Source organism: Zalophus californianus, chromosome 7 (genome assembly GCF_009762305.2).
Source record: "Zalophus californianus isolate mZalCal1 chromosome 7, mZalCal1.pri.v2, whole genome shotgun sequence".
In the NCBI taxonomy this organism is placed as follows: domain Eukaryota; kingdom Metazoa; phylum Chordata; class Mammalia; order Carnivora; family Otariidae; genus Zalophus; species Zalophus californianus.
Window position 1 is genome coordinate 99,950,362 of NC_045601.1, and position 13,552 is coordinate 99,963,913.

General features: G+C 42.0%; 1 protein-coding gene across 1 annotated transcript; it reads left to right on the forward strand.

The window, feature by feature from the left end:
* The first annotated feature begins 883 nt into the window (after nt 1–883).
* On the forward strand, nt 884–1,261 carry LOC113926191 (multifunctional methyltransferase subunit TRM112-like protein). The gene has a single exon (XM_035728716.1). The coding sequence runs from the start codon at nt 884–886 to the stop codon at nt 1,259–1,261; it is 378 nt and encodes a 125-aa protein (XP_035584609.1).
* The last annotated feature ends 12,291 nt before the right edge of the window (nt 1,262–13,552 follow it).

The window sequence follows — 13,552 nt, forward strand, 5'->3', positions numbered from 1 at the left end:
AAACTGCACCCAGATGAACTGAGCAGTGTAGGACTATCCAAAACATACACGTGTGCACGCACACACACACACACACACACACACACACACACACACACACCCCTAAACATGCATCTGCTCCCTCAGCTTTCAACTCACTTCCTCCGGGCAACTTACAAGCTGAACTTTTTTTTTTTTTTAAGATTTATTTATTTGAGAGAGAGAGGGAGGGAGGGGCGGAGGGAGAGAATATCTAAGCAGACCTCCCTGCTGAGCACAGAGCCCAACGCAGGGCTCAGTCCCACGACCCATGAGATCAGGACCCGAGCCAAAACCAAGAGTCGGACACTCAACTGACTGAGCCACCCAAGCGCCCCAAGCTGAACCCTTCTGACCCCCACTTCCACAACAAACTTTGGGTCTCATTCAAGGTCAAGTGCCATATTTATTGCAGTATTTATGTATCTCTTAGCAATTTTACATGTGTAGAACTGCTCTGCTGTTTTCATTCAGTCTCTTTTTTTTGTTTTTGTATTGATGTGTCACTTCAACTTTGCATGTTGTGTCCCTAATCCCATTTTCCCTGTAAGTCCTATGGCTTTCATTGCTTGATTTTGCATAGCACAGTGATTTTTAGGGAAACGTGTAGCATTATTGAAGAACTGACTGAAGAGCAAGCCCTTGTGTGCATAAAGCAAGGAGCTCCTGCCCTGGGAGAGAGAAGAAGAGGTCCAGGAATGGCTTGGCACAGAGACGAACGCGGAGAATCACAGCAATATGGAAGAACATGAGTACCTCCTTCTTCTTCCATTCTTTTCAACTTGTCTCATTAGAAGACCAACAACAAAGAAAAAAAGGACTTAAAATGGTTTACAAAAATGCATCTAGAGCGCATTGTAGTCACATGAAGCTGCTCACCCACAACCTGCTGAGCTTACATGTGCGGGGAGTGGGGCCCCGTGGCTTCCCACTGCGCCTCCAGGCCACCGAGGTCTGCATCAACCCCGTGGAGTTCAACCCTGACATCCTGATGCACATGATACCCAAGGTGGAGTGGGTGGCACTTCTGGAGGCGGCAGATCCCTTGAATCTGGTTGAGGTGACCAAAGGGCTGATTGAAGGGCATGAGCATGATGAGAACCTCCTGAGGCAGATGCACCATGTGCTGTTGGAGGTGGATGTGCTAGAGGGCACCTTGCAGTGCCCAGAGTCTGGACGTCTGTTCCCCATCAGTCACGGGATCCCCAACATGCTGCTGAGTGATGAGGAAACCGAGACTTAATCGTGCCAGGCGCTAGTTTTTCATTCTGTAACCAGGAACGTTTTCATTGATGTATATCCTATTTGCTAGGTCTGTCATGTATCCCCAAACCTTGACGCGGTGACACACAAAACACAGTGTTCTTGAGCTCGATATATATTTTTCTCATTAAAGTTTCAACCCCCCCCAAATGCATCTAATACAGCAAAGAAAAAAATACATGAAAAATAACTTTTAAAAAACTTCAGAAGACTAAACAAGGTAAATGCTGGTGTTAGGTAAGCTTACGTAAGGCATGCCTTAAGTGCCATACAAAGATGTTCTAGAGACAACCACACATTTGTCTCAAAGCTTCGTAGCCATCAACCCCTGGCTTTCTACTGATCTGATTCGATCCAGAGAGGATTCTGCAAAGTCTATGCTGCAGTGTATTCAGTATTCACTATACAGTATTCACTAGCCACACGCAACTGTGACACGTGAAATGCAGTTAGTCCAAATCGCTAAGTGTAAAATACACACTAAATTTCAAGGACCAGCATACACACAAAAAATATGTGTAAAATTCTCATTAGTAGTTTTATAATTATTACATGTTGAAATAATATTTTGTGGTAGATTAAATAAAATACATTACTAAAATTTTACTTGCTCCTTTGTATTTGTTTTTCAACACAGCTACTAGGAAAGTTTAAATTACATGTGTGCCTCACATCTGTGGCTCTCATATTTCTTTTGGACATCCCCGATCCAGAAGACTGTATAGGCTACATATGATTATAGATAATCATCAATAAAGACCTGTTTCTGAATAGTGGTGAGGTCAAACAATGCTTCTTGACAATGTCTGTGATGAGAATTTATATGTAGTTGCTGAGAGAAAGAGCCAGTTGTTTCAGCAATCAGCTAAAATGAGGGAAGCATTAATGTGCTTTTGGGAACACCAAGAAGCCTGGTTCGTTCATGAACCAAATGAAAGACTATACCACCTTGCTGGAAATGAGACCCAGGAAAAAACAAGGATTAATCTGCATGAGATGGAGTGTAGGGTGTGTGTCTTCCGACATGTGCCCAAGTCTGCGTGTGTGTGTGTACACATCCATGTATGTGTCCTTCCATGCAACGCAATATGTGCATCTGTGTGTGAACACCTGTCCCCATGTGTATGTGTGTGTACGTACACATGTCCTTCTGTGGGCCTGTGTGCACACTTATGTGCATGGGCTTTTATATGTATTTGTGTGTCTTATATGTGTGCCCATGTGTATCTTATATGCTTTCCTACGTGTGTATGTAGGTCCTTCTGTATATGTGTGTGCACACAGTGTGTTTCCTTGTGTGGGGTGTGTGCCCATGTGTGTGTGCCTTTGTATGTGTGTGTGTATATAACTTGTATGTGGTGTAGACAAAAAAACATTGGGTGGGAGGGAGAAGTAAGTGTAGAAAGATATACTCAGAGCCCAGAGGGTAAGGGATTTTACACATCAGGTTTGGAACTCATCCAGTAGATACTGACAGGTTTCAAACCAGAAAATGTTATGGATAGATTTTTTGATAGCTCATATTGGCTGTAGTAATGAACCAAGAACTGGACAGGAACACTTCTATTGAGGAAAGGGATGTCTATAAATTTTGATTACTTCTTAAAAGTTAGAAAACATGATATTTAAAGCTGACATTCTTATATACTCTATGGAATGCATATCCTTTTGCCTTAGGTATTGAAAAACCTGAAACGAAAGCGAGAACTATCCATTAGCTTGTCAGTCCCACAGCGGGGTGGATTAATACATCATGCACTTAATCATTAAGTTTAGGTGGCCTTATTTTTTCCCCCTCACTATCTGCAAAAGCATTTGATAAGCTTTGTTGTGTCATCTTGTGAGAAGGGCCTTAGGGTTCTCCTTCCTCTTTGACTGAAAAGCAAACAAGACCCCCATGTGGTCATGAGCCTTGTCCTCAGTTTGCTAGAGTCAGAGCTAAAAACTGAACTCAGAGCCCAGAGCAGAGGTGATGATTCAGAAAGCTACCTGCTTCTCTGCCCTAAATACCTGCACAGACATGAGTGATGCCTGTTTTCAAAAAATGGGAGGGATTTGCTCCCTCCTCTCCACTGCCACTCAATCATTTTTACCTCTGACCAACTCCCTTCTTAATCTTTTTAATCTGGCCCATTTACACAAACACAAAGGGGTGATGTCACCATACTTGTAGTTAGGGTATCTATGCCTTTCAGCAAGGTTAACATCAAAGGACATACTTTCCCTATCCAGTCTTGAAGAGTGACTAATTTTAACTGCTCAGGTGCTTCCATATTAATGGGTTCTCCTACATCAGTGGGAGAAAAAAAACCTTGATGGAGGCCCCATAAATGCTCAGGAATTCTGATCAATCTCCTAATTGTCATGTCCTTGCCTGGTTCTACATTGGAATGCTACTGAGGGTTTACAGAATATGAGTGACAAAAAAACCCAGTCTTCACAAACTTAGACTTCAGGGAAATCATTTAAGTGTTAAACATGCTACTGACTATTTTAACTGTTCGATGAAAATAATCAATATAAACCATCTGACAAAAATACACATGGAATATTGAGTGAGGCGCAGTAGATTGAGCCCTAGACCCAGGAAGGGAGATGTTGTGGGGGTGTGGGACACTGGACCTCATGACATACACCTGCACATAACCCACAGAGAGAGAGGTCCCACAGGGGATGAATTCCCAGACAACTCATGGATAAAGTTTCTGCAGTGAGCAGTGAGTGATGGACACCATGAGAGGCTGTCAAAGGGTTTTAAGTGACTTGGTCAATTTCATTTTGGTTATTTACTCTTCCTCCAGGAGCTGTGGTCAGTGGAACACAAGTGGGAATGAAGTAGGAAGCTGTTAAGATATTCCAGACAGAAGGCAGTCAGAGTTTTCAAACCAATAGAAGTGATTATGGTGAAGAAGAGGAAAAAAACAACAACAACAAACGTTAGAGCTCACGTAAGACTTTGTAAGTAATTGCATGTAGGAGAGAAGACAGAAAGGGACAAGGTGACTCAGGAGTTTGTTAGCTTAGATGGCCGGGTAAACGGTATGGATACATGAAATGAAGAATATAGAGGGAGGACCAGAGTCCATAGGATGAGGAAGAGTTCTGTTTTGAATATTTTACATTTGCAGGGGTTTGGAACACCTGCTGGAGACATGTCCAGGAAGCCACAGGCTGTATGGTCTGGCGTGTGAGACACAGTTTTAACCACAAATACAGATTAGTGAGTTATCAGCACACTGAAATAGAAGAAATGACGAATATGTTTGAGATTAATCTATGGAGCGGATCAATTAAGCCAGAGTCCCAGCCCGAGTCTGGGAATCTCAACATTCCAGGCACTAGAGGGAGGAAAAAAGAGCCCATGAACGAGACAAAAGGGAAAAACAAAAACAAAAAGTAAGAACAATTAGAGAAGAATCAGGAAAGTGCAGTGTCGTGGAAGCCAGTGGAGTAGAAGGACCACAGAGGACTTGGGGAGGCCCCTGACGTAGATGCTTCTGAGCTGAGTGCTGAGTTCCAAAGAGGAATGACTGACTCCAAGGAGAAGATGGGCCAGGGCATATCTGAAGGGAAGTTCAGCACTGTGAGCTAGCTGCAAGCTCTCCAAGGATGCTCACTGCAAGTCCACAGATTTCTCTCCCAATAGCATCAGTGCATAGCACAACGCTTTGTGCCGAGGAAAGACTTAAATGTAAGTGTATGGAAATGAAATGACTTCCATAACAAAACAAATTAAGTAACCAAAGAGTGCTGGTCAATGGAAAACCATAATAATCACACTGGTCATATCATTTAAACCTTACAGCAGCCCAGGTCTTAGACAGACTTTAACATAAAGAACTTGAGGGTGATAACTTGCCTAGGGTCATCCTGGTAGCATATGGCAGGTGAGGGACTTGAACTTGGGTCTTCTGAATTCAAGCCCATGCTTTCACAGTCATATCACACTGAGCCATTTTCTTTAATGAATTCCTTATATCGGGCACAGCATACAACAGAAACCTGGGGCCATAAAATATTCAGATCCCAGATGGGCTTTCCTCTAGGGTTTGTGGTGTGAGTGATGGAGCTGACGTGACAACACTGACTTGCATCTATGGAAAATGGGAGCCTTCTACTGAACTGCCTTGAGGCCGTTCCCCTTCGTGAAGTGTTGCTGCTCCCATTGTTGTCTATCCAGTAGATCTACTCCCCTTCTTCCTCACTGACAGAGCCTCAGTTTTGTTTGGAATGATGATGAGCTCAGCACCATTACTGACCTCCTTAGTTTTCCCAGGCCAGGAGTCGCCATGTAAGTGGGTCTAGGGACAGACCTGCTTGGAGTGCTCTCTGTGCTCTATTTGCACTGTGCCCTTCCTTCTTAGAATAAAAACACAATGGCTGGAGGTACAGCCATCATTTTATGAACATGAGGAAAGAAGCCATAGGCTGAGGATGGTGAAACAGGAAGACAGAAGGAGGCTTGCCTCTGAAGGCAAATCTGAGTTATTATACCTACCACGGGTTGCCTACCTACAGACTTTTTGTTAAGTGTGAAAATACAAGTCCTCACTTATTTAAGTTGCAGACTCTCAGCTATTCTGTTAACTGTTAAATGAAATCCCAGTTGATACCAAGAGCATCTGTGCCAGTGCTTCCCAGTACCATCCAGCCGACTTTGTTCACTGATGTTTCCTACCTTTGGGTACCTGGGTTTGTAACTCACAATTGAGAGGTGCAGAAGGATTGATTTCTTCAATCAAGGGAACATGCAGGCAGCTTGTGTTCAGGGAAGATACTTTCAAACCAAACAGTTGTACTTCTTTCAAAATAAACCAGATGAGCAAAACTGTAGGATACTTTACAATCTAATAGAAATAACTTATTATCACAGAATAGCACTTAAGAGTTTGCGCTCTGAAGTTATACAGACTGTGGCATGCATTTCAACTTAACTTCTCTGAGCCCTGATTCACTTGTCTGCAAACTGATAATTATACCAATCGTCCAGTGTTGTTATAGGAATAAAATGGGAACATGTCTGTAGAGTGCTTTGTAAAGTGCTTGGCATGATCAAAGTAACCTGTTAATGAGAGATCTGAATATTAAGGAAGGTTATCCATGCTGCCTCCAACATAAGCCACTTTGCATAAAGTATGTCCTTCCTTACTTGCTCCTGGTGGGTCTCTAGGATGGGAGTGGGTTATGATGAGCCACTCACAGTGTTACCCTAGCTTCCTGGGGACCAATGGAGAGGGGCAGACATAAAGTGTCTCAAGGTAAAGTCTGAGACATGAATTGAAAAGAAAACTTTAAGCCAGTGGCTTCCTCAGCAAGTACCGGTGGTGGTGTGTGTGTGTGTGTGGGGGGGGAGTTCTGATGGAAGAGGGAGTGATTCTGAGAACCCAGATCACCTTCAGGTGAAACTCATGGCCACTGTTGGGTGATTTGCTCAGAATCTAGAAGAGAGAGCTCCTACACTCAGTTAACCCAAAGCAAAGCAAGTTGCACTCTGCAGCAGTGGTCAGAGATCCAAGACCTGGGGCACCTCCTATTCCCTCACTTCCTGTTGGCTCTCAAGAAAGTGAGATTCAACATCTCTCTTGCTAAGATGCCAAGTTATTATATGGGCCCTTTGGAACTTTCTTGTGCAACATGAAGATAAAAAAGATAACCATCCTTATTTATAAACCTAAGTGTACTATTCTCTAATCCAGGGTTCTTAACCCTTTTGAAGTCTCAGTCCATGTGCCTGCTCTGAGTTCACAGACTCGGGTAAATAGTTCTGACTCTAAGCATTTTTGTTTCTTTCGTTATATTAACTGTCATCAATCAGACCCCTAGCATTTCATATTTTATTTTTTAAAAAGTTCACAGTGTGAGGTAGCAGTGAACTACCCTTTCCTTGCCTTCTACTAAGGCCTGGCTTTCTAGACTTGAGAACTGTGGTGAAACAGATCTTGTTTCAGGTTTGTTTTTCAAGGGCTGAAGATTGTTTTCATTTTGTTTGTTTTTTCCTGTTTGGAGATACATAGTGTGTGTGTGTGTGTGTGTGTGTGTGTGTGTGTGTGTATGCGTGTGTGTGTGTGTAGTTGTTGGCACTAGGTTCTTCTGGCAGTCCAAGATAGAACTGTCTGGGCTTGTTTTCTTAAGATGGTAGTAAGCCAGTCCAGAGGCTGAGAGTTGGGGCAGTTTTTCAATAGAAAAAGGGTGACCAATGGTTCCCTGCCCATTGCCTGTGTCAGGATAACCCATGTCACCAGGTGTCTCAATGGAGGGGGATGCTTCTTATTTATCACTGCTTTTCATACTGTGTCTTGTCATTGAAGGTAATCTTAAGACCAAATTCCTACGCTTAAAGACCAACGTGAAAATAAGGGATAGTGAAGAACCCAGTACTCTCACACCCAGTTCCTACCAGAATGCAGTGTATTTAGACATAATTAAATAATTCAATGTTAGCCCCTGATAAAACTGATTACCGATTGCTGTTTATCACATGCCATGCACTTCCTACATGGACTGACATAGAAAGAATATTTGGAAGTTCATAAGGTAGCACCCATAACATAGGCACTTACCGTATTTTGTGTTGAACCAAATGTCGCATAATTATGACACTAAACCTGGAACCCAGGTATCCTGGCCCCTTTCCACTGTGTACTTCTGACACTAATGCAATCAGGTTTCCCAGAACATATGTAATAATTGGCTTCAGTATTACTGGGTACAGTAAACCTATAACATGGAAAAGTCCAAAGATTATGCTGTTCCTCACTATGTCAAATTAGACCTTCCCAGGTCATTTTAAATTTATTTTAATATCTTTGTTTTTTTCCCCTTCCTCTATCTTTTTGTTACTGGAACTCTGGGTTCAGTGTTCCCCAAGTTGTCAGACACAAGGTTTATCTTTGGATCCCCAGGTCACCCCTTCCTTTTATGTCCTACCCCTTTATCTTCTCCAGTATCAAAATCTGCCCTTAGGGTGGGATCAATTAGAAGCCCTTTACACCTTAGTGGGGATTCTGAAGCCGAGCTCCCCCTCTCAAGGGCATTTGCCTTTCAACTTTAGCTCTAATAATGGCATATCTTCTTATGAAAGATATTAGATATATCAACTCTTCTGTTTGTGGGGGCAATACCTTGGGGGGGTGTCATCTGATTCCTCCAAGGACTTCTGAAATGGGAGTGCAGGCATTCCTACCCCCCCCCCAACCCCCCACCCAGGTTCAGGTGAGAACTTCCTGAAAGGACTTTCTCATGAAAATGTGACTGTCACCCTCCTCTGGAAACACTGAATCCTTTTAGGGCACACTGAAATTTTCTGCCTGGAAGAAGCGGTAAAATGGATTCGCTCACCCAAGGGTTATGCTTAAGAAGAGAGTCTGGAAGTGACAGGTACTTCTAAAAACTATTTGGAAATTGTGTCTGCCTGGATTTATTTTCATTTATCAAATATTATTTTGCTACCGTACCTAAGGTGGTGTAACTAATGTCTCCAATTGCACATCCCCACACCCTGGCCTCTTGCCTGCCAGCCCTGTGGGAGAAGGGCGTCAAGTGACATCTGCAAGGCTGCTCTTTAGTAGCAGCATTATTTTATTAAGGAAAATTTGTACGGCCCCCTTTTCCCTCGCAAACGTGCCAAGTGGACAGATTGTGATTTTTCTTGGCCGAGGGAATTAAAGACCAGGGAAGTGGCTTGGCTCCCCCTCTGGCACTCCCACCTCGAGTTCAGAAGGGACCTGCTGAATCCAATCACTTTGAGCAGCTAAAATTTCAGGTTTTAATTTCATCTCAGAAATGCACAAAGCCTGGGAGCTGGTGACAGTATCAGAGCAGGGGCTATTGTCAGTTACCTGTCCTGTTGCGACTCCCAGCAGGCCCAGGTGTCTTCCCCCCAGGTAAGGCAGGAAGCCGGGCTGAAGGCTACATCTCTTTGTTGCATAGTCTCTTGTTAGTTAAGCTGTCAAGAAAGTTACCAGTGAGGAGATTGGGGGTAGAAGGACACAGAGAGTTTAATCCAATTAAAACTTCACTGGCTTTTCCACATTCCTGGTGTCCTGGCTCAAACTAGGAAGAATCTCTTCAATGTGGGGGTGGCAAAGGGGTACACAACTAATTTTCAATGTTGACGTTGCCAACAAGGCATAATATAAAGCACGAGGCAACTGAGAAAGGATTTGCAGTGTGGGAGATAAAAAGAACTCACTTTTAACTGTTTTCTCAAAGGCCTTTCACCCAGGGCTTTTCTGGTGAAAAAGACTCACTGAACAAGCCAAGCAAGAAAGTTCTGGTAGCTTCTACCCAAGAGAGGTCTTTCTCGGCAGATGTTTTGACCTGACTTCTAAGAAGGGATTTGGTGATCCCAGGAAGATCTTTCTTTCTGAGGGCTACAGGAAACAATGACTGCAGCGCTTGATGCCTTGGAATGAAAACTAACAAATGTGCTCAGATTTAAATCTACACCAGCACCTATCGACACAGATGGTATATTTTAGTGCAAAATCTATTTTTCTTTGCTCACGATGGGAAACATGCAGTGCGAGCTCACTTGACAGAATGGGTTCTGAATGAAATCTGTATTTTAAGAGGCAAACTTATGCATGAAGCCACCTCAGAGTCTTTGAATGGGTTCTGAAAGGAATGCTCAGGGTGAGCAGGAACAGGGCTCTGTCCTCTCCCAGGTAAATGAAAAGAGGTGAAGGGCCAAGGACTGCAGAGTGTGTGCAGGTGAAGGAAAGGACTGCTTTGATGAAAGCGGTTGAGTTGACATTCAAAGACTCTTATTTCCATTCCAATTTCACAGAAAAGATGCTCCTTACAAGATCCTAATGCTTTCAGAAAATAAGGCCATACACTCCTTCAAAAGTAGTTTTGTACCCCAGAAAAATAACCAAGATATACTGTTAAGTGAGAAAAACAAGTGGAATTACATGGTTGCATGAGTTAAAAAAAGTTACACACTCACACAAACATGCATGCACACACACACACACGCGTGCACGACTCAGTATGTATTCATACTTGTCTGATACATACAACACTATTCATATTGCCCATCTCTAGGGAATGGGAATAGAGGAAGTAGAAAATTATTTTACAAGTACACTTTTTTCAATGTAAAAAAAAAAGAAAAAACTTGAGTTCTCTAATAAAACATTGAGGGAATTATGGCTAACCTGAAGTAAACTTATAGCACTGAATGTTCCTAAAGACCAAGACAGCCCTGTCTTCTCAGTACCATAGAGGAGTGTGTGAGTAATGATTGGTATTAATTAATGTCTAATTATTAAATTGAAGTAATCTTTTTTTAAAAAGTAAATTTCAAGCTTTATCTACCTAGAAAGTCTTCTTAGAAAGTCTTGTTGATAACAGCTAGAACTGTATCACCTTTTTTATGAGAAAAGTAAAAAAATAATCTTTTGATAGGATTTATATAATTAGTGTATTGAAAGGGTTCTTAAATACAAGAAAGGTTATAGACCCATTTGATAATCTAATTTTTAAATGATCTAATTCTATACACAAACTAAAGTCACAAGCTTAAAGTGTTGCTTATCATTTGCGGGGAGGGCATGGTCCATGAAACTCTTGACATCCCCCCAGGCACCATGTTAGCAATGGATGGTTATACCAGGTATGCCTTATCAGAATTATCTATGGAAATTACCCGAGTTTGAAGCAATAGATAGATACTGGATATGGAGGAATGGGAAGATAATATTTGTAAAAAATCTTTACAGATGAGCTTCCACTAAAAGGGTCACGTCTGCCCATGGGGATCTCTGAATCTTTGGCTAAGAACCTCCTGTGTAGCTCTCTCTGGTTTCTGCTTTTTGATGTTGTTGGTCTAATGAGTAGGAAGGAATAAGGAGCTCTGAGGGAAGGCATGTGAAATCTGTGGCGAATGATTTCAGCAGCAAGCTGTAAATGAGAGTAGGCCTAGGCATGACTCCCTGCGATTAGCTGAGAAGCACACTCTGGGGACCTTGCAAGGAATATCCAGGTGAGGCACCATAAGTACCCCAAGACCACCGTGGTGTGGTGCTGTCTGAGGAGAACCCCCAAATTTTCCAAAAGGTATGGCTCTCTGCTTCTCTAAACGCTACCCCCGGTCTCTCCATTGACACTAACTAGTCCAAATCCTTCAAAATCAATGAGCTGAGACTAAGACTTTGCTATACATCAAGCCATGTAAGTTCCACAGTCTCTTCATGATGGCACTTCTCAACTTTGTACAGCAGAATCACTTGTGGGGGGGTGGGGAGGTAAAACCCCGATGCTGTGGTCATACCCTGGACCAGTAAATCCATCGCTCTCTCAGGTGAGACCCAAGTGTTTATATTTTATAAAGTTCCCCAGGTGATTCAATGTGCAACCACTTCTTCAGTGAAGGCCTTCTTGGGGAACCTTTCCTCACAGCATGCCTGTCACAGTGGAGGCATGAGCAGCCTGAGGTTGTACCTCTGGACTCAGTGTGTTCGTTTCCTGTCCCATGGATCAGCCTTTCAGTTGGTGAGATTGACCAGTGAACATCTTCAAAGTCTGTGGAGTGAGAGCAAAGAAGAAAACCTTATCAAGACATCCCCTCATTTCGTGCTGGGGCAGTCCTTGTTTTAATCTCTCTCCAGTTTGGTATTACTGCAGAGAAAGCAATCCCTGGTACCGAAGAGACATAGCCAAGCTATGTGGTCAGTCATCCAGGAAGTAACCACCTCATATTTTAGGACCTACATTAGCACAAGTAATTGGGGGTTAACTCTATTATTCCAAAAAGTTGATCAAAAGGCCAAAACACCCAAAGAAATGTTGCAATTTTCGGCTGTGAATCCTGGAAGTGTTTTAAACTGTGTTTATAAATTAACCAGGACCCTTTCCATTGTAAGTATTAGGAACTAAACTCAAAGTAGCTCAAGCAGCAACATACAACAAAAGGCAAAGATAATTTACTGGCTCATCCAGTGGACTGAAGTATGACTTTATCCAGGTGCTCAAAAAAATAAAAATCGCACTTTTCTTTCCAACAGCATTCAACTCATGTTCTTTGTTGTGCACTGCATTTTCAAGCCTCTTCTTTTCAAGTGGAAGGAAATTGGCTGTTAGGTGTTCAGTCTTCCGTGGTCCTTAAAATCATTAACCTGACACACAGAAAGAACTCGACTTCCACATATAACACATGTAACAGAAGGATGAGTCCTGCTTTGGGATTCATCACTGTGGACAGAAAGGCAAGGCCCCATGATTGGCCAGGCCTGGATCACATGACCACCTTGGTAAGGGTAGGACAGCACTGGGAATGGCAATCTCACCAAAGCCACATGCGAGGGAGCACAGTTCTCCCACAGGAAAGAAGCAGTCAGGCAAACATCCTTTGTCTACCATAACAAATAAATTGTGCCCTGACTCCATTTTTTTTTTTTTTTTACCAAGGATATAACCATATAAGGAAACAAAACTACCTCTAATATTATAATCAATTGCTATCAAACAGTATGCATTCTATAGTAAAGTGTTACAGATAAGTTTGTTCAACCCATAAATATACTTTTTCAATGTTATACCCTGAGACACTAGACTGAATTTCTATTTGCTATAAAAATAATTTTTTGTGGACAACAGAGTAATTCCCATCAGAGTACTTCTTCAGTCATTCACAAAGAAAAAAAAATCATTATAAAATAGATCTGGTAGAAATATGCTTTGTTGTTTTCTTATATTTTTTGCAAATTTTAGAAGGGCATAAAATATAAATTAAGTGAATTAATAATTACAAAGCAAGAATTCATACAACTACCAATATAACCACCATTGAGGTCTAAACACATTACACGGCCAGCCTTTCAGGACTCCCCCATGGGTCCACCCATCATGACAAAGCAACCCCCCCCACTTTAGCTAGAGGTAATCTTTATCCTGACTTTCATGGTTTCCACTTTCTCACTTTCTTTATAGCTTTACCCTGATACAGGCATCCCTAAAATTATGGTAACTGTTTTTGAACTTTACATAGGTGGAACAATATATATATATTCTTTCATGCTTTGCTTCTTATGCTCAATTTTTTGACAAATATTCATCTATTTCATAGATACCTGGAATTTGTTTCTTTTCATTGCTGTGTAGTATTCCATTGTATAAATAGATCACAATTTATTTAATTAATTTCTGGTAGATGTTTGACTTTTTTCTAGTTTGAGCTTTTATAAGCAGTGGTGTTATGAGCATTCCTATATGTGTACCCTGATACACCTTAACACACATCAGTATCACAGCGAAGATTTGTTAAAAC

What these genes read in the sequence shown, in the direction of transcription:
- LOC113926191 (XM_035728716.1), top strand. Translation starts at nt 884, where the DNA reads ATGAAGCTGCTCACCCACAACCTGCTGAGCTTACATGTGCGGGGAGTG.